We start from the raw sequence: 22,354 nt of genomic DNA, 5'->3' as shown, positions 1-22,354 counted from the left end.
CTCTTAGTCGAGTTTGTTAAATATAGCTTTGATCCCCCCACCCTCATGAACTGTATGGTAGTTTTCTTGTAATTTACCACACTATCTTTAAATGTTAGACTCCAGATGATTCTGTATTGTGCAGTTATATTTTCCAGATTTTTCCTGGCTTTGTGGCCTGGCCTGAAATTGTGTACCTCTCTCTCCTTTGACCTGTTCTGCTTGCAGTGTTTCACTTCAGTTCATCAGATAGCACCTGGTTAGGAGGCCTTCTATCATCCATTCCCCACACATCCGCCTGGCCTCTGCACCGCAGAGCTGGCTGCCCTCCAGAGCCTCATCCTGGAAGCAGCTGCCCTCACAGGAAAAGATGAGTTTGGTTCATCTGTGAACATTTTCAAAGAGTTGGACTCAATGTCACAAATAGGTCAAAGCCTCAGTCACATTTAAAGTATGACACAATGGCATCCTTAAAAATATTTAACTTCCCTGGCAGCACTGTGTCATTAGAAGAATAGAAACCTTGACAATAGGCAGATGTATTTTGGAATCTCTGCTTCATTGTCTTTCTATCTATATAATATAAATACTAACCTTTAAACTTCTAAGCACATTACCTGTCACATTAAAGTAGGCTCTTGGAATAAATTTTGGTTCTCTCTAAAAGTCTATCAAATGTTTACCATGAGAAAGGCCAGTTTGGTTCATGGAATACCAGGTGGTACCAAATTATAAAGAAGTGAATGATCAGGGTGCTCAGAGGAGATTTTGGTAAATTCTAAGCTGAAATGCAAGATAGAATAAGAAAAATGCCACACTGGAAATTTAGGGAAATGAGAGTTCAGAGGAGGGATGTATTACCCTTAGTGGGAGTAAAATGAAAAACTTCATGACAGCACTAGCAATTGAAATAAAATGTGAAGAAATCCTTCCCTTTCCTTACATACTAGTGCCTATGATTTGGACTTTGCAGGTGTAGACAAAAAGATATTTTAAGTGATGAGAAATAAGTGAACAAATGAAGTTAATATAGGGCATGTTTGAGAAGTATCTAATAGTCAAAGTTGGCTAGAACAAAGTGCCCATTAAAAGGAAGGTAGGAGATAATTTTGAAAGCTAGATTATGCCATATGTTGGAGGATCTTAGATTTCACCTGCATGATGAGAAGCTAGGCCTATGAAGGAAGAAAGCCCTCACCATCAATCAGGAATCGAAGGCTCTTTTCTGACTCTGCCACTACCTGTAAGGAATGGCAGAGCATCTAGGTTCTATATCTAGGTTCTGGGGTCAAGTCTCAGTTTCCACTTATCAACTCTGTGACATTGAACAAGTTACTTTGCCTTTCTATCTTCAATTTGCTGACTTGTAAAATGAGAGGATTAGACTAGACCATGTCTTTTGAAGTATAAACTTATTTGTTTATAAATTTGGTTGCTAGAAAATAGCAAACGTTTTTCACGAAAACTTGTTTTTCAAAAAGTGGGAATGTTTAAAAGCTTCCAGATGAAATAACTGGAGAATTTTTATTTTCTATGCCAATGCTAAGTACATGGTTTAAAGTGAGAGTTCTAGTACTACTATCCAGGGCAGTCTGAAGGAGAGAAAAATCCAATAAAGACAAAGTTTTTTGAGTTTGGGCCTACTTAAAATGAGAATTTGAAGAAAGGTAGTGACTTATTTTTAAAGAGAGGAGTAATTATGAGAGATATTGCAGCAATAACAATAAAAAGACTTGGAACCTGATTGAATATCAGTTCTAAAGCTAACAAGCATAGAAAGTATTGCTCTTTTTAAAGAAAAACGTACATGTTTTTTATATTGTCATACAAGTGATCTGATTTAGTCATTACTTTTATTTAGTTCTGTATTACTCAGAGAGTTTCAATGCATGTAGTTTCCAGTGATATAGATTAGCACATGTTATTGATCTAATAAATATTTATTGTGGACCTAATATGTGATAGATACTTTTCTAGGCATTGGAGACATAGCAGAGGACTAGGCAGACAAGGCCCTTGTCCTTGTACAGCTTCATTCTACAACTGAAAATGGAAGAGAAAGACAACAAACAAATGAAGAAAACAGTAGCTATAAAAACATGTGATGAGAAAGATGAACAAGATTGATGTGATGGGAATATCTCAGATGCTTGGGAAGACTTCCCTGAGAAGGGCGCATTTGGGTTGAGAGTTGAATGATTGAAGGAGCCAGCAGCATGGAGCAGCAGAGCAAGAACTTTCCAGGCAGAGGGAACACATACAGTGCAAAGGCCCAAGGGTGGAGCTATGCTTTGGTGTGTATCAGGAATTGAAAGAAGCCAGCCTGCCAAGGGCATAATGAGCTTGGGGAAGAGTAGTCAGAGATGAGACGATGAGAATATAGGTGTTAGTTCACAGCACGGTGCCAACTGCAACAGCTCATTTGTAATCTCTTCTCAGCCTTGTTGCAACTTTATAGCCCAAGAAATAACATCCTTCATAGCAGAAATAATAAAACGACATTTACTCCCTTTTTTCATACCAACACTAGGAAAATGTTTAAACTCCCAGTTTTTCAGGGGAATAAATTAGGTCTCAAAGTTGTTCAACTACTTGCTCAAGGTCACACAGCTTGTAAATGGCACAAATGCGACTCAAATCAGGTCTTATGATTCCAGGACCAGAGAAGTTTCCACTTCCCACGGTGTCACTTTCCCTTCTTATGTAATCTTAAAAGAACAAACAGGGAGTTACTGACCTTTTATCAGAAAACTGGCAGGAGAAGCATCTGTAACTGAGGATAGACATTTCAACCAAATAGCAGTGAAAGAGTCCCCTGCTTATGGCTGACAACCTGACACACACTTTCCTGCAGTTGGTTTAGAAGCAGAGAGGTACAAAGGAGTACCTATTGGCAGAGAATGCACAGAGTGATTATGTACTTATTTTCCTTTCTGTGGGAGTCTGATAGCAGCCTTTTGCCTTTATAATGCCATGATTTGATGATTTTCTAACAAAATCAACTAATGTATCTGGGCTGACTGAAATATGCCATAAGATATCGTGGCATTTTAAAGCAAACATGAATTGTGGTAAACAAGCTGGTATTTACTCATGGGCACTCTATTAGCTATTTCTGCACTTTGCCCCTCCATTAAGTTAACTTCCAGGCTGGGGCCATTAAAATCCAGCCTTCCTCCCTCAATTACAGGCACACATTAACTCTAGATATTCTGAGCCTTTCTAATACAGCCATTTCCAGAAAGGATTTCTATTAGTGTCTCCCTCCTTTCTGTTCTTATCCTAAGGCCCCTTAAGCTTCCTGCAACTTTCAGTTCTGAAAATGCCTATCTCAAAGCCAGTTAGGATCTCTGTTTATGATGCAACCCCAAATCCAGGCATCCGTTTAAACGAGTGCCCAGTTAGAGACACATTGTACTTCTCTTCTTTCAGAGAGCAGCATTTGCTTTTTGCTGGGGGCTTTCTGACTGATGCAGGGGGCGAGGAAGGAGAGTTGGCGGGCGTTTGGGAGCAGATTTAGAGCCGCTTCTCATTGGAGGGGCTCGCTTTTCCTGAGCTGCCAGACACTGCAGGCTCAACTGAGGCTCGGAGGTGCAATTCAGGCTGGTGGAGCAGCGGGGGAAGGCAGGGACAGGCGGGGCTAGCGCGGCTCTGCAGCTGATCACACGCACCACCACACACACCACATTCCTGCTGCCCCGGCTTGCGCCTCGCATCTTCCACCCGGGGCCACCGAGGCGCTGACAAGGAGTGGAGGACCAAAGAAGGAAGAGGCAGAGGAAAAGCTGGAGCGGCGCTACTGTTTAACCTGAAAGTCTGACCGGCAACCCGAGGCTCGAACACCGTCCAGCAGCACCGCTGTTGCCTGGAAGGAGGGCACAGCGCCAGGGAACCCACGAGTCCCCCGCTCGAGTCAGTCAGTGCTCTGTGCGCCAAGGATCTTTCTGGCAGGGACAGCGCGGTGCCCTCACGGAGGTGCGGAGCTTGGGGGACCTGCATTGGCGCCCATCGTGGTACACCAGGAAAAGTGGGAACGAGGAAAACAGCCGTGAGCGCAGAGTGCGAGGCCAGGCTGCGGCTACCGCCCGCCGCGCCGCCTCCTGCCCTCTCCCGCTGGGTGAGTGCCCAGGCTTCGCGCACTGCCGTGTCTCTGCTGAGCGCGGGGGCGGCCTGCGGGCCCTTGAGGGTCCGCCTGAGGGCCCCGGTGGCGTCCGCGGAAACTCGGCGGTCGGGGGACGCCAAGCGGACAGGTCACTGGAGTCCAGAACCCGGGAATCTGAGCCCGGAGGGCGTGGGTAGGGGGCGTTGCACCAGTGCCCGGCAGACATGCCTTTGGGCGGGATTTTGGCTAAAAGATAGGAGGCAGGTGCGCAGGGGTGCGGGGAGCGGTCCCAGGGGGCGGGAGATTGGGGAGCGGCGGGGAGGGGGGAGGGTCTGGTCCAGGCAGGTAGAGACAGCTTCTTAGGCAGCCAGCGAGTTGGCAGGTGGGTTGGGACTCCCTTGTCAACTCATTAATTTTAAGCAGTCAGTTTGGGGGCACTGCAGGATAATCAGGAGGGCCGTGGGGAGGCAAAAGGTGACCCGGGATGCCGGTGGTGGGGAAGGAAAAGAGGAGCCTTGGAAAGCTTGGAGGCAAAATTGCGCTTGGGCTCCGGGTCCTTGCATCCCCCCTGCCTTGAGTGCGGGAGAACACTTTTTCAAGACTCACCTTGGAAGGAAAGCCTCCGTCCCAGGGGAGAAGGAGAGGTGTCTGCAGGGGGCAGAGACCGCAGCTACCTGCCGGGTGCGCCCCCCACCCCAGGAGCGCTCGCTTCGCCCCCTTTCCTCCCCCGCCCCCACCTCCTTATTGGTGCTAGTTTGCAGCGCCCAGCTCCTGCGCCTTCGCTTCGCGTTTGAATCTGGCTCGCCCCTTCGTATTATGTCTGCACTCCGAAGGAAATTTGGGGACGATTACCAGGTAGTGACCACATCGTCCAGCGGCTCGGGCTTGCAGCCCCAGGGGCCAGGCCAGGACCCGCAGCAGCAGCTTGTGCCCAAGAAGAAGCGGCAGCGGTTCGTGGACAAGAACGGCCGGTGCAATGTACAGCACGGCAACCTGGGCAGCGAGACGAGCCGCTACCTCTCGGACCTCTTCACCACGCTGGTGGACCTCAAGTGGCGCTGGAACCTCTTCATCTTCATTCTCACCTACACCGTGGCCTGGCTCTTCATGGCGTCCATGTGGTGGGTGATCGCCTACACTCGGGGCGACCTGAACAAAGCCCACGTCGGTAACTACACGCCTTGCGTGGCCAATGTCTATAACTTCCCTTCTGCCTTCCTCTTCTTCATCGAGACCGAGGCCACCATCGGCTATGGCTACCGATACATCACCGACAAGTGCCCCGAGGGCATCATCCTCTTCCTCTTCCAGTCCATCCTGGGCTCCATCGTGGACGCCTTCCTCATCGGCTGCATGTTCATCAAGATGTCCCAGCCCAAGAAGCGCGCCGAGACCCTCATGTTCAGCGAGCACGCGGTGATCTCCATGAGGGACGGAAAACTCACGCTTATGTTCCGGGTGGGCAACCTGCGCAACAGCCACATGGTCTCCGCGCAGATCCGCTGCAAGCTGCTCAAAGTAAGTGCTCCCCGCCCCTTCCCCACCGGGAGACCTGCGTCCCCAAACCCCGGGAGGAACTCGCCTGAGAACCAGCCCGGGCCCCCTCCCCTGGTTCTACCTATAGTCACAGGTAAACTTCCTTTTGGGGGGTGGGGGTTGGAGGATTGGGCAAAGAACGCGGTTGACAGTTCTGTTCTTTTCCCACGCACTGTCGTGCTCTTGTTTATATTCGTCATTTCGGATGTGCTCGATCACTTTCTGGACTAGTAACACTTGAGGACTGGTGTTGGCTCCTGGAGGCTTGAGGGCAATTAGTGCCCGGTTTGCCTTCCTGTATTTGTTGCTTTGCTCTTCAGAGTGATTTTATTTGTTGTCGACACACTGCCCCATTCAATGCGAGGTCCTAGAACTCACCTGAACAGCTGTTATTTTGAATAATTAGGTGCTGAACTTGCCTCAACTTTCACGATGGGCTTTTCTTATTTTTTTCTTTCCTTTTTTTGACCCTAATAATATTAGGAGGCGGATTACTCCTCTACACCCAATGTTTTGAACTCTATCTTTTTAACAAACACACAGACCCAGGAAGCAGATAATAAAGTGGAAGAAACCACACTTGGCTCTTTTAAATTTTTATTTTTACTAAATATTTTCCTAGAGACCTGTTCTATGAAAGCTTGAGTGCTTTTCCCGTAGAGCCTCTTGTTAATTTTATTCTTAATTGTCTGTTTCTATGAAGCCTTTGTCAATTACAGATTTCACTTGAAGCTTTCAGCATCCATTAAAGAAGATTGCTTCCTACCATCAGCGTTGTAAATGCTAAAACAAATTGCACATGGAGTGGTTATTAAAGCAAGGTCCGTCTAGTCGTTAGAGGGCACCACCACAAACAAGAGAAGTCCTTCTTAATCACTCATCCAATTAGAGTATGGGAAGGAAGGCTTAAAGCCCAGTTGCTTGCCTCTGTGTGTGATTTACAATTCATATTCTTCCCCAGAGGTATTTTTCTCAGTAGTTTTCAGATGTTCATAAAGTGAAAAAGATGACCTTAAATAAATGGTTCATACAATGAAAAATGTTTTTCTGAGATTGCATAGAGAACTGAAGCCAGATTCTGAAAATCTGATCTCAGTATTTGAGATTTTGCCTTTTAAATTTTAATTTCCACTCCACAAGTATATATTGTTTTATACAGCCCCAACTTAATGTTGTAGTTAAAAGGGATCCAATGTGCTTTTAAAAGTTTTGCTCTTGTGTCATTTTCATTATTCACTTACAAGATCTTGCCATAATTATCCTTTACCAAGTTGCTCAGTAAAGTGTTTAAATTAAAACAGTTCACTTGTCCTGTGACTTCATATCCTATACATATTTACTGTGTTACTTACAGTAAATAAACTAAATTTTGTATATCATAGTGGATAATTATCAACCTGGTTCTGATGTAAATGTTCATTAAGGTAATTATTAATAAATAATTTGGGTAGATCATATTCATTTATAATTAATTTTAATGAACTGCATACAATTTTTAAAATTTTAAACTTAGTGTATTGTTATTGACCACTGTTTGAACCAAGCAGTTTGTCAGATTAAGCTGAGCAGTTGTGTTGTAGGTATGTTTATTACAATGGAAATTATATGTGTCTGTATCTACCCACAGACCACAATATAGCATTTCTTCCTTTAGGTTAGGCCTACTAGGCAGATAGGAACACTTTGTTATTATAGTGGCAAGGTTTCTGTTCAAGGAATCCATGTTTATGTATCACTTCAAGGCTTACTGAAGAGGAGTTTACCATATTAATTGATGTAATGGAAATTGAAAATTAGATATTAAAAGTTATTTATAGGCATTCTCTAGTTTTTTAAACATAGAAGGTTATTTATTACAGATGTTTGTTCCAGACAACATATTTTTGATGTTTATAGCTGGTTTTATATTTTATTTCAACAAAGCCAGTTATCATTAGGATTAACCTATATATTAGTTTTTGTTTCTTTTTTTAATGCAAAGGTTTTTTTAATGCAATGATTCTGAAGCACCCAGTATCTACACTGGTGCAGGGTACTGATAATGCTTTTTCTGTCTAAAGACATATGCAATATATACCATAAAGAGTGTCCTAATTAAAAAGATGAAAGATTTATAGTGTTGACAAATTTGGAGCAAGGTGCTATATTAACACAAGGTGATAAAAACATCTCATTAAAATTATACATGTAATATTCTTATAAAGCCTTCTACTTTTGATTTGTTCAGAAGATGTCAGTGCTAGAAGTAAACACGATTTGCCTGCGGCATGGATTTATATTTAAACAAAATTATAGTGAAATTCTCCCCTGCTTTTTGTGAGGGGAAAGGGTTGATGAGTGTGTGTAACTCTTCAGCTAGCCAGGTAGTGTAGTTTGTTCAAAGTTCATCTTTCCTGTAGCCATGGTAATGTAAGTGAATTATTGTAGTTCTCACTATTCCTTAGACTTCATTAAAAAGGGGTCATGTCTTATTGGGGAAAAAATAACATTCAGCAAAACTAGAGGGGAGATTTGGCTTTAACAAGTTGCTCTCATTTTCTCTTAGGGACTGAGATGAAGTGACCTAAAAGAGTCAACTGTATTTTTAAAGAGAAACTATGCCAAAATCTTGAAGTAATAATATGTTCCTATCAGTTTTATACAGCCTTCTTCTTATATATTATAAACAATTTCCCCCTTTTAAACTCCATTTGGCAGTTTAAATGCAAAGTTTATGTGTCTTTAATGCCAAATGTGCAGCATTTTTAAGGCAACAAAATCTAATATAATATTTAGTACTAGTAACTATAGGGCATGTATGCTTATCCTATCACCTAATTTAATTTGATTATTTTTTTCTATCATTGTTTTCTTATTTGCTAAATAAAAGTTTCTTTAGATAAATATAAAAGTTCCATTTACTAATTATCAAGCACTTTTTGATTCTTGGGAAGACAATAAGAACATGAACGTAGCTTTCTAATGCTTGTTGTTATGAAATTTTTCATGTGTAATACTTTTAAAATGCCTAACTTTTGATGGAAGTTTTTTGTAAAAATTCTCTGCCTGATTTTTAATTATGTTTTTCATTTATATGAAAGCACTTTTTATTTCATCTCTATTCCTGTCTTCCAGCCTTACAAATACTAAAATTTCTTTCAGTACTCAAATGTAGATCTTTCAACTTTATGCCTGGAGGGGTCAGACCTTATTCTACTCAGAAAAAAAGAAAGTATATTAAATAAAAATCAAAGGCTATACTTTGAAGTTCCTGATTAAAATCTGTGATTGAATTATAAATATAGACAGCTGTTTTAAGATGAATATTCTTTCTTTCTTCCTCTCCTCACCATATTTAATTTTTGCTTGAATTTTCCATTTATTTTAGTTGTCTTCTTTTCATTTTATGCTTTACTCAGAAAATAGGGACTAACTAGTATCATGGCTATGCTAAGTTAATATGTCATCCTGTTGAAAGTTTTTATAAAAATGCCTGGATTAAGACGTTGAGACCAGTTACAGCTACTATGTTGAACCCTATAGTTTAGCGTTGGGTTTAAAGGATTTGGAAGTCTTACTTACTCCTCTCCACCAACCTAATAAGAATGGTTGATTGACCTAAACATACAGCTTGTTAGGGCACTAATTAATTACTATTCTTTGATATACTGTTTAAGAAATTACAAATTTATTATCTCAATGACATCATATATATGGTTATATTCATCCAGTCAGTACACAGTCTTTTACATAAAGTAAACATAAAATAAACTATGATTGTGTTCATATTTTGAAACCAAAAGATAAGGATTAATTTTCTGGAAGCATAATCTTACTTCTTTATAGTTCTATTTATTGCCAATTGTCGTCCTCTTTCTTTCCTAAGAGGTCAGCTGTGCAATCCTTACCTTTCACTTGTCAAAAGTAACAGAGTACATTCCTTTCCTCCATATATATATATATATATATATATATATATATATATGTAAAATACTCCAAATTGGATGTTGTCTTATTTCGCCATATGACTATTATCAAGTGCAGAGAGAATTTAAAAAATGGTTGTCTGAAAGACCATTAAGCTCTTTATCCTCCAACATTTTGCTAATCTAACCACAATGATTCCAGAATCACAGGATTCCTGCAGCTTTCTCATATACTTATTGGTTTGTTTTAATTTCATTTCTTGCACTTAAATGTGATTACGTTTTTGACTCAGTATGATCTTAATTTTATAATTAAGACTCTTCACCAATTGACCGTGGCCAATTTGAACGTTACTTTTAATATTGATATAATTATTTACCTTCCTTTACAAAAATAAAATCCACAAATGAATATCTATATTTTTAAAAAGCCCTGTTCTTCTGACCATCACCTAGACCATTAGTCAAAATGCTCAAGGGGTCTAAGGCAGAGTACCTCAGAATGCTCAGGAGCTAGGTCTTGTATTGGTTTGTGAGTTCTTTATGTAGATTCATTATATGCTTAAAATTAGCACAGCTCCTATTTATTCTAGCATTTCCTTCTCTGACACAAGTATCCTAATTCTCTAATAAGTATAGAACTTGGGTTCTTTTAAAAATATATAATTATCATTCTTTTAAAAATAGTAATATATTTTGGTTTATTTTTTATTTTTTATTTTTAATGTGATTCCTGAAAAGTAAAGGTTGGCTTGTGCTCAGGGAAGAAAAAGTGAACAAAAATCAGGGGCATAAAGACCCACAAATAAACAGCAGTAGGTAAGAACACATGATAAAGAGAGGAGGAAAAAGTATTCGATAGATTGGAGAGTGTTTGGTGAGTAGGAGGAAATGTGCAAGTAGGGTTACAAAGCCTGTCCTCAGTTATTATAAATGCCACAAAAGGCCCTCAAGGAACTAATAAAGCTGCTCTTTCATTTGAATTGTATGCAAGCCTCACATAATCTATTATAAGCTAAGTTACATTGCATTCTATAAGAAATGTTCTTTTTATAAAATCGAACATTTTTTTGTGTTAATTGTATCAGCAATAAAAATCCTTATTTTGGACTTGACTTTGGATCACAGTTTTTCTACCTGAGTCTTCATGGAATTTCAAGCTTAAGGAGTCCAAATAAATATACAATGTAATTGTAGACAATCCCAATAAACTTCTAGGTCTATATTCTCCTCTACCTGACTACTTCAATTTTGGTTTGGGCACCAAAGCCATTGCCATAACTACCTTGGGTTACAAGGTACTTTTGTTCCTGATCCTGGTACCTGTGTTTGGGTCGTTTCCCAATATTAGCTGCCAGATATTACTCTGACCTCATTCCATGTAATTTTCTCTATGACTGCAGCATATATTCAGCATACACACACACACACACACACACACACACACACACACACACACACACGCATATCACATCTAAAGAGAATAAGTGAAATTACAGATAAAATGGGGAGGTGGTAGGCAAGAATGGCTTACTCTCTCTGTCTTAGTTTCCTTTCCTTTCCTTCCCAGACCACTGGCCCTGTGGGCCCTTTTCCAGCAAGGACTTGTGAAAGGTGGTGAGGCGTGGATCAAGCTTTAGAATATGATAGAAGTAAATGTCTAGTATCAGACAGTAGTGATTAAACGTGTTATTCAAAATTCTCTAAGCCTCACTCCAAGCTAGGAAAGAACATAGTTACAGATTAGAGATAGGAGAGAGAGAGGGAACAAAGATATGGATTACATTGGCGAAACGTGGCCTTGACAAAGGAATGTGGATACTTGGCCACATATCTGCCAGAAGGAAGGGGGATAAATAGGGATCAGCTTGTGCCAGGGCAGTACTAAATATGTATCCTAGGGTCACGTATGTATATATATGTGTGTGTGTTTGTGTGTGTGTGTCTGTCTGTCTGTCTTTGAATAAGCCCTTAACAGTTACCCTTTGTAATATGAAGGCTGTTTGTCTGCAAAGTACATGACAATTATGGTCCCTTCTGGGCACCTGTGACTTTTTATTCTGTTTCCACCTGTAGTCAGAATTGTAGTTGATTATCTTGTAGGCCTCTTTTGGGGCTCTCAGGAACGTCTAAATCCTTTGACATGAATTGCTTGTTTGAAATTTGTACAAACAACGATAAAATGAGGCACAAGCCTTAAATTCTACACATAGGCCATTTACATATAATGAAAATGTGACTAATTGAAAAAAATAATTGGAAATAATTGAAAAATTAGTATTAAATTAGTATATATCTATGATAAGTAACTTCAAAATTATTGCCACAACCAAAATTGTACAGAATTATCAAAAATGCCTGATGTTCACATTATAATTTTTTGGACAGTTAGTTTAAACAATTAATTTATTTAAACAAATTTTGAGCTCTAGATTTCTTCAATTTTTATAACTCCCAGAATTTGTTGTAATGCAATCAACAAGAATTACTAAAATGGTGGAAAGACCTTTATTTCCTTCCCAAGAGTCAATAAAATTGAAAATAGAAGTTGTATGTAAGTCATTTTCAAGCCATAGTTTTTTTCAAATTATCATCTAAATTTTTAGAATTAATAATTTTTATTCACTGTCTTTAAACATCTTTCTTACTTATTCCACAGTTCTTGTGATTCTAAATAATTTTCTTATGAAATAAAAGTCAAACATTAACCAACTTTTTAGAAATTTAAATAATTTACTGCATTAATCTTAACTTTTAGCCATCACTTTGAATTTGAAAATAATTTAAATTATTGTTGATCTAGACCATATAAATTTACACATTTGTATCTAGAAAACAATCCTGGTTCTATGTTTCCTTGGGAATTAGAAAGTTTATAAAGCTAAAGGACATAACTGCATCATCAGCAAATTGCTCTATCAATGGAAGGTTTCTTATAATACTTACCATGACAAAATGAAGAAAGGTTACACTGTTTTTAATCTCAAAATATTCTGCATATTATCAAATATTTCTGGGTGAAATATGGTAGTTAATTGCTAAGTAATATGAAGTTTATGGAATATCAGTGGTGCCAATTATTACATACTCAAGTTACAGAAGAAAATTGATTTTATAAAGACACATATGTAACTCCTCTTTATTTTTTCTTTCACTTTCATATACATGTATGTATCACAGTTCCTGAACAAACATTCAAACATTCTCTCCCTCTACTTACACAAGTTGAGATTTAAAACTAACACACTGGCTTTTTTATATATTTTCCCCTCCTGCAAATCCCCAGAATTGCACCGGAATTAGGACAGCCTAGATTAGAATTATTTAGAAGCCTAGAGTAGAATGTGTGTGCTTCTGAAAATGTCTTTGGTAAGCATGTATAGCTTTTGAGAACTTCAAAAGCATGTGACTGAACACTGCTAAGATAACTTGGCTGTAGTTAGAAGCTCAGACTTCAAACAATTCCAGCATTCCAGGCACCTGCCGTGTTAAAACCGCACCCTTCGCTTTTGACCTGAGCCAAAGTCTATGGAGTTTCAGTGATTAAGAGTCCCCCTAGTACACTACGATGTCAAAGAAGGAAAAAAAAATCAGGGAGGTGAACATATTAATAGCTGAAATATTTGGTGGCCTAATATTAAGGAAGAAAGACTTGGAAAATAAAATTGTAAATATGGGTAGCACCTCTATCATTAAGGTTAAATTATATAGTATCCACTGGAAAATAATTATCAATGCATATATAAAGAACTTCACTTATCTGAAAAATACATAACCATTGAAAGCACGTTTCCCAAACTGTCATATAATAGGAAGACCTGGATAGGATATAAAGTATTTGGGTGGGAGGGTAGAGATAGGGTAATTTTGAGTACAGGTATAATTTTGAGTGTATAAAGCAAATATTTAAAATCAGAAGATATATTGAGGCTAAATGGAACAGATCTATGCATAGTTAAACCAAAATTACTTATGTCTGAATAAACTACTTTGGTAAAAATAAAACATTTCTTATTCTAAGTTGTCAACTTCCTGATAGCCTGCCTGTTTCTAGGCCACTTATTTCCATAGGTTGTTAAATGATTAGGGAATGCAAAATGTAATAGTTTACTCTAAATCCTTTTAGAATGAAGCACAGCTATAAATAACAAAGGTATGAAAAAGGAAGACAAATCTTAGTATTTGTGCACATATATAATACTTAGGAAAATATACCTTCTTTGGGGAAAATTATTTTAGAACAAATCAAAAATTGAGTTTTTAAAACAATTATTATTGTCAACAATGCTGTGTGGCTCAGGAAAAGCAGAACTTAGAATGGTCAGCAAAAAGACGCAAATTAATTATACACATCAGAATACCACCTTGTGTTCATATAGCACCTGTTTCTTAGTAGGTGAGAGAACAATGTCACAAGGTTTTTGTTTTTGTTGTTTTAATTTTGTTTTGTGTTTGGCATATATTTTGTTATGTTAATCAATATTTGTTATACAACCATGTCGTTTCAAAGACGTTGGTCTCATTTATATTTTACTAATTTGAGAATAGATTTAGAAATACAGGTGACTCAAAAAAGCTCTTTTGGGAGCTTTTTCATGCTGTCTTGGTAAAGCCTAGTTTTCTGAAACATTGGTTGCTAGAGCTGCTGTTTTAATTTTTGCACCATCAGATTTTTCCATGGCTCTTTCATTTGTTTGTTTTGTCAGCAATCATTTTTTTCCTGGTCTTCTTTTTTCAGCTATACACAAGTTAGAGAAGAAAAATAGTCTCCTTTTCATTAGAATATTTCTACACAAATAGTATCCCTGAATATTTCTAACTACAAAGTAGCCTCTCTAGTTGACTAATTCTCCTGTTGAAACTCTTTGCAACAATTGTTGCCATAATAAAGCACCACCAATTTGGAACCCTTCATTCTGTTTTGCCACAAAGGACATGTTGCTAAGCCACATTTCTCAGTGTTTTCAGACTCACTTACTGCATGTGAAAAGCCAATGTATTTTTTTTTTTTTTTGGAACTCTGAGAGTAAGAATTTTTCTTCAATCATTTCATTGGACAGACCAGTCTTACAGATTGTTTTGTTATTAAATTAGTTTTACATGGAATCTGTTAAAATAGATTCATCAAAGTCCCATTTGACCAGCAGCATGCTCTCCCTTCCCCCCATTTTTTCGGTGCTTAATCCTAACTACCCAGCCCTTATTTTACCACCATAATTACATAAACATATATGTTTGCTTATACATGGTTATTATATGTGATAGACATGGAAAATAAAATGAAAATGAAGAGAAAAGAAAGATGAGTAAGTTTACTCTCATGGTTTGCTAATTTTTAATAGTCATATTTAATTTTCTTATCCAGTCATAGCATGCAAGCTACGAATTAAGCTTTAGATTGATTTATACCAAAACTGAATGCCACTACCTTAGAAAGATTTTATTAAACTAAGTTTCTCAGGTATAGTTTTTTTGAAATTGCATTTTGATTAAAGAAAGTTAAATTTAGTACAATTTTTCACTGTGTTTTAAAAGTCATGAAATGACAGAGAAGCAAATATTTATAATGAGGTTTATTAGTAGGAGTTTGAAAACCATTAGCTAACAACATCTGCCATTTATTTTCATTATGTAAGCTCTTGTGTACATAACATAGCTTAATATGAGAATAGCTTCACTCTTCTATTTCATTTTATATGTGATTTGTTACTTGTTGAAGGTCTGGAAAATAAATTGTTGTGTTTTCCTTTTTAATAATCAATAAATCTCTTTTTAAATGATGGTCAATCTTTGTCAGCTTTAAGAAACTCCATAAGAATTGTCTATTTATTTATTTGGTTTGTTGAGAGAAAAAATATCTGGCATGTAATGAGTTATCCTGCAGTGATTGCTGTCAAGCAGCAGCACATGCACACTCAGTTCCACAGTTTGTGCTAACAACCATTGTTCTACCAGGCATTTCTCCAAAGCTCATGAGTTAGGGAATGGTAATTATAGCAAGTTGTGTATTATAAATAATGCATGTATGTTCCTCATGAGCTTTGTGGGATTTCGGCCCATTTGCTAGAACATAGTTGCATAATGATTTGTTTGGATTTTGTTGCAGATGATTGATAGTGCAGAATGTTGGCAATGATGTAAATTACTGTTGGGCTGCCTTGAAAATTTCAGTACAAGTGGTGATTTCTTCTCTTTTTCTGTGTGCTTGTCTAGTCTCGGCAGACACCTGAGGGTGAGTTCCTTCCCCTTGACCAACTTGAACTGGATGTAGGTTTTAGTACAGGGGCAGATCAACTTTTTCTTGTGTCCCCCCTCACAATTTGCCACGTGATCGATGCCAAAAGCCCCTTTTATGACCTATCCCAGCGAAGCATGCAAACTGAACAGTTCGAGATTGTCGTCATCCTAGAAGGCATTGTGGAAACAACTGGTGAGTAAAAACAGATATGACATAAAAACTTTCTTTATACCATAATGACATTATATGATTTGCACAATACCTGTCATGAGTTGGGTGAAATGACTCAGAGTTTATAGTAATGAAAGTAATGATTTGCTTTTTATTTCTTTGTAACATTAAATCAATACTATTTTGAAAATTAAAATGTACTGTTTTGATAGTTACATACATAATATTAACTCAGGAATATTCACTGTAAAAGAAGTGAGATGACTTCTTATGAATGATTATGATGTGCTATTATAATTACAAACTTGACTTTCTTATAATCATGATTTTTCTTTAAAGATTTAAGGCTCAAAAAATGTATGGTAATTAGTGAGCAGCCTGAACTCAGCATGCATATTCTGGCCTTGGTGATGGTGATTTGGGGTGTCATTGATAGAGCTTTGATATCCACTATGTGCAACCTCAGTGGAAAATTCCGTGTGTGTGTATCTGTGTGTGCTGTGTGTGCTAAAGCAGCATTTTAATTTTGAAGTGGGTCAGTGGATTTCCCCAGCTGAACCTTGACCAAAATTTCATTTCAAAAACAGATTTTTACTCTTTTTCTGCTCCCATATAGCTACATGCTGAATGTTCTTCCTTAAGATTCAGTATACCATCAGTATGCCTCAAATACCATTTGCTATTGTCTGAGGACAGTTAAGTTGACAAAGGAAATTCACAATAGTTATGAGCATATTATTTGGGGCCTAAACATTGCCCAGTTAGTTTGGAACCTACTGGATGTCTGAGATTAATAATGTAGTATTATTAATTGTATGTATATGTACGTGTGTGTGTGTGTGTGTGTGTGTGTGTGTGCGTTCTACACTTTCTACAAGTACTGAGAAAACAAGAAATATTTTAGCTGTTAATTGTTTTCTAACAATATCATCTGAATTATATAATGCTAATGGTTATGTATAAACTATAGCAATATTGAAATTAGCACTGGCAATACTATAGATAAATTCAAGCTTTATACCAAGGTGGAAAGTCTTTGATCATGTAGCAGTCAGTACTGTCCAAGGAACAGGAGGAGGAAAGCCCTTGTAATTTTAGCATGTCTGTCACATAACACCTATGTGAAATTTAGGCAAGATATTTACTCTCTTAAAGCTTCCTTTTACTTCTCTTCAAAGCGAGGATGATATAATAACTACCTCAAAGCTGCTTGTAGTATTTTAAACTGAAGCACTATTATTAGTTAGTTGACATAACTTTCTATGATATTTAGCATTAGATAATAATAGTGCTTCAGTTTAAAAATTATGATTTTAAGGACAGTAAAAAAAGATTTAGTGCATTCATCTGTGTATGAAATTTTATTTCTGCATAGTATTTTATGATTTAAAGCTCCCTTTCATTTTTTTAACTTATAATTGAAATACCATAATATTTAAAAAATACCATACATTGGTAAAAAGTATAACCAATTTATAAAGGCTCTTAGTCCAAGAAATCTTTAAATTTCCATTTTTATTCATCTAATTAAAGTAGTAATGTATTAGGGTTTAAAAACAGATGTTGCCATTTTTATTGGTTTATTTCTTATAGCATATGGTTCTTTCTTTCATACATCTGCTTATCGTTTACCAATTGCTTAGTATTATTCTCATCACTGACAGGAATGCATTTTTGTTTCACTTGATAGCCTTAAAAATGTTTTATTAGATCAATCTACTTATCTATCTAGCTATCCATTCATTCTTTCCTGTTTTCCCTAAATACTGTATATATTTGTTAAGAATGAAAGTGTTTTTCTATAAAATCACAGTCAAAGATGGAATAGTTCTTCAATCTTATTTTGTGTTTCTTAACCTTGATATACTTGAAAAATTAGGCCAGGTATTTTGTAGGTTGTCTCTCAATTTGGATATGTCTGTAGTTTCCTTATTCATTCTTTTGAGCTTTAGCTCCCATATGGCATCTTAAGGGAATATTGAAGCAGGTTATTTGTATATTTTATCTATTTTTTAGAGGATCATGGTTGGTACACAATATTCTACATGATATTATGGTTTTGTAACACAAATTATTTATTAGAGTTATAGATGTTTTTACTACTTTCTTCCTCCTGCCCTAAAAAAAGAAATAAGCGGGAAGACAATACTTTCCACAGATAATGTGAAAACTTGGCTGGAGATTGAACTTCTTACTTAGAGATTGCCTTTTATGGAGAAGAGATTAAAGTCCACTTCCTCTTAACCTCTTAATTAAGCCTGTTTTCTAGATCTAATATAGCAATACAAATAAGAAAAACATTACTCGTAATTTATAGAATTTATTTTGTGGAAAATTTATCTGACATTTTGTTTGTGTGCATGCCCTAACTAATTAAATCCCACACTGTTCAAACTCTATAAAATCTATGTATATTTCCAGACCTCCCTGAGCCTGAACAAAGACATTTTTATGTCCATTTGATCATTTACAATTTTACTGAGACTTATTTAGGTTCATCTTTAATAATGTTTCCTTCTTTATCCTTTCATTCATAATAAATTTTACCTTCTCATAATATGTATTGCCTAGAACAAGACAATATGATCTTTTGGGATTCTTTCAGGGAACTAGAATGCTGTCTTTACATCTTACTAAAGAATAAACTTTTCACTACTTTGTGAATAAGGTTAGTTGATGTAACTTTCTATCGTATTTAGCATTAAAAAACAACTTGTCATCATTCAGTAACTCATTTATTAGATAAGTATGTATTGAATCTATGTTGTGTGCTTGAAAGTATGTAAGCTGCTAGAGATATAGCAGTGACCTGGCAGACAGAATTTCTTTCCTCGACCGGGTTGTATTCTAATTGTAGGTGGCAGACCACAATACCCAAATAAATAAGGGAGGTATCAGATAACATTGTTGGGGAAAAAATCAACAACAACAACAACTCAGGAGCCTGAAGTGGAAGGATTACCCGAGCCTGGGTGACACAGTGAGACCTTGTGTCTAAAAATAAATAAATAAACAAAAAAAACCAAGGTGATGGTATAGGAATAAGGTCCCTGTAGGCTGCTTTAGGCTAATAATCAGAGAAGGTCTGAAGAGTAAAGAGGGGACACTTAAGATGAGACCTGACTATCCAGAAGGCCCTTCTGGGCCAGTCTGGGGGAAGAGCGTGGCAGACGCTGTGGAACAGCTGGTGTAAGGGCCCTGAGTTGGGAATGAGCTTGATTTATTCTGGGAACTAAAAAAAGGTGGAGGTGGTTGTAGCAGAATGAGCCATGTGGAGAGTGGGGTGAGAAGTCAGAGAGGAGGAAGGGCCATATCTGCACTCTAGATGGTTTTATTGCACCAATAGTAACTGTTAGGATTCCATTAAAAAGCAGAGCCTGTATTTATATGAGTAATAATTTAGTAATCTCAAAGTGTATACAACAACAAAAAAATCCACTTTTTACATATAGTGGGTTGCATGTAGTTAATTTAAAAATTAGTCATTCTGAATGTCTTGGAAATGCATTCTGAGACACTCTGATGTCTCAGAAATGCATACAATTTTAGACAGTTCCCACTTTTGTATTAATTGTATCCCTCCTTTACCCTCCTACCCTCACACCCCTACCCAGTACCTTTATTCACAGCCGTGCTCCAGTGGTAAAAATCTTCTAATTTCATTTAGTTTTTGTTGATTCCCATTGCTGTGGTCTCAGCAGGAGTGGTGTGGCAGGAGGGAAGTGAGAAATTAGCTTTCTAATTTCCTTGAAAGTTTCAGCTTTTCCACTCAGGACTCAAAATGTTCTTTCCCCACTTTTTGGGAAGTACTCCTCATTGATCAGACACAGGTTTGTTGCCCGCCTTGCTTCAAATGAGTTGAATTTTCACTCACAAAGTTTGTCTCTTCATTAATAAGCTTTGCAACTTTGCTCATCTAGCAAATTTCAAAACGTAGGTTACCTCTCACTCTTGCTCTCTTTGCAGCTTCTCCCAGGAGAGAGAGCACTGCTAGAGGCAAACAAAGCATTGCAGATTTGGCTCATTAGAACTCCATGCTTTCAAACTTCAATCTGGTTTCTGCTGCTATTTGGCAGTCTTTTTAATTGTCTTTTCTGTACTCTCAGGCCTGCTCCCCATGGGATCTATTTTAGACCTTTTCTCTCTCTCTGCCTTCCCAATCCCAGCTGTCCCATCCCTGCCTTGGCATGTCATCTCTCCACCTAGTCTATTAAAAAGAATGTGACACTTCAATTTTTATACATTTCTTTATCTCTATTCTTTTCTCATAGTTAGCTTCTCGTTCTCTTTCCTGGTGTCTGTGAGGGAAAGTGCCTATTCTTTTCCAAAACCATGACTTTTATAGCTACAAATGTTTCTTATGCATAGCTTTCTACCACCTATGACTCAAGCTCCAATTCTTAGCATCCCTGACATCTAAAACCCCATTGACTCTTTGTATTTGCTCTGAAATATTTTCAGTTCTTTCCTACTGGACAAAAATAAAACTCTATTATTTGTTTGTCCCTTTATACACTTAAGGTTCTTCCTGAAATTCAGACACACTACATTCTCCCCACTCTCTCTCTCTCTCTTTTTCTTTCTCTTTATATTTTTCAGTTGTTCCATATATCCTACATCCCTGCCTCTTCCTGCTCCTCCTCTCTCCAGTAAATATTTTCTAGTTTTTCCTTTCTAGTCTAGATATTTGCTTTTTTAGTGAATTCACAAAGTGCTCACAAATCCACCATTTCTTTTATCTCCAGCTATGCAGCTCTCCTCCAGCTATCATCTTGTATTTGCTATTTAATTTCTAAACCATTTTTTCCACTTGAACGTCACTATTTTAATTCAAAGTTACCTTGTCTAAATACCAAATCATCAACTTACCCTCAAATTATATCCTCATTCAGAAAGTTTGCATCTATTAATGGTAGCTATTTTGTTCTGGTCCGCTGCTTTTAACTTTAGTTAATTTGTTCATCCAACAAATGCTTATTGAGAGGTATTATAGGCTAAAGAATTTTAGACTTTAGGGAACACAATTTACAAAACAAAATTCCTGCCCTATACGGATATTTATGTGGGATACAGACAAAGACAGAATGAAGTGCATCATCTAGAATGTTAGAAACTGGTAAGTGCTATGGAAAAAGAAATTCAGCAAGTGAAGAGGGATTGGGAGTGTAGGGAGGTCAGGGAGCTGAGTTAAATAGGTGATAGTTGAGCCGAAACTCAGTATTTTGAGCAAAGCAAATATTAATAACTCAGAGGAGAACTTTCCAGGTAGGGGTACCAGCAATTACAAATGCTCCAAGGGGCTGAGTACCTGGCTGCAACTCCCTGTTAGTAATACCTCTCAATTCAACTCTTCCTTTTTAAACCCACATCATGGTACTTGTAAATCACACTAGTTGTCTCAGAAATGGATTTAGTACCTGGAGGATCTCTGTTTACATATAGATAGTATACTACTGCCTGGTATATTTGTGTACAACACTACTTTCATAATATACTTGTGCTCAAAGTCCTTATGATGGCTCCATCAAAATACACACATTTCTTATTGAGAAAATTAGGCTGCCCTTCTTATGGTACTGCTCATACACACACTCTTGCCTCCCATATCTGTGATCATGTCATTTTCCATTGCCTAGAATAGGATTTCTGTCTTCTCTGACATAGCACAAGAGTGGCATATTTGTTGAATCTTCCCTGAGCACTTTAATCCATAGTTTTTCTTAATACCTCATTAAAACAAAACTTTTACTATGCAAGTGATATTAAATGCCTGCTTATTATAGAAAAAAGTAAAATATGCAAAATATAAAGACTTTACTCTTAATTTCATCGATTGCACTGTTAACACATTTGTAAGTAATCTTCCAGGTGTTTGTATTCAGATATATCATTTTTATGCTACCTGTGCCATGTTGTAACTGGTTTTATGGTATAATCTATTGTTAATGTATTTCATGTCAAATGACTAATCTACACCATTAGTTTTAATGATTTTGCTATATTCTAGTTTATATATCTATCTTAATTTTTTTATTATCTCCTAGTTTTGGATCTTGAGGCATTTCCTTTTTAATAAGGTTAAATAATTTTATAGGCTCTAGTTTCGATTTACTTATTGCCAACTTTACCATTTTAGATAAATTCTCTGCAGATAGAATTTCTGGGTAAAGGCCCATATATATCTGCTGGTTTGTAATACATATTTCAGGGTTTGCTACCAAGTGCCCATTTCTTCATGCCCTTGCCAGTAATGGACATAATTATTATTATTATTATTATTATTTTTTTCCCATTTATTTAATTGTATTTTAGGTTTTGGGGTACATGTGAAGAACATGCAAAATTGTTGCATAGGAACACACATGGCAGTGTGATTTGCTGCCTTCCTCCCCATCACCTACATCTGGCATTTCTCCCCCTGCT

The 22,354-nt window shown here is 37.3% G+C and overlaps 1 protein-coding gene across 3 annotated transcripts in view; it reads left to right on the top strand.

The window, feature by feature from the left end:
• The first annotated feature begins 4,169 nt into the window (after window positions 1-4,169).
• KCNJ3 (potassium inwardly rectifying channel subfamily J member 3) overlaps window positions 4,170-22,354 on the top strand; it is a 151,852-nt gene continuing 133,667 nt past the window's right edge. Inside the window, exons 1-2 of one of the 3 annotated variants that reach the window (XM_037736587.1) lie at window positions 4,170-5,599; window positions 15,736-15,952. In XM_037736587.1, the coding sequence (XP_037592515.1) occupies window positions 4,898-5,599; window positions 15,736-15,952 (919 nt within the window). In that variant the 5' untranslated portion in view covers window positions 4,170-4,897. The remainder of the gene's footprint in view (window positions 5,600-15,735; window positions 15,953-22,354) is intronic. The other 2 variants (XM_017523191.2, XM_017523192.2) reach the window with 2 other exon arrangements.

This window comes from Cebus imitator, unplaced genomic scaffold (assembly GCF_001604975.1).
Source record: "Cebus imitator isolate Cc_AM_T3 unplaced genomic scaffold, Cebus_imitator-1.0 Scaffold27, whole genome shotgun sequence".
Lineage (NCBI taxonomy): Eukaryota > Metazoa > Chordata > Mammalia > Primates > Cebidae > Cebus > Cebus imitator.
The sequence above is the reverse complement of the archived record's forward strand: the minus strand, read 5'-3'. Positions and strand labels throughout refer to the sequence as shown.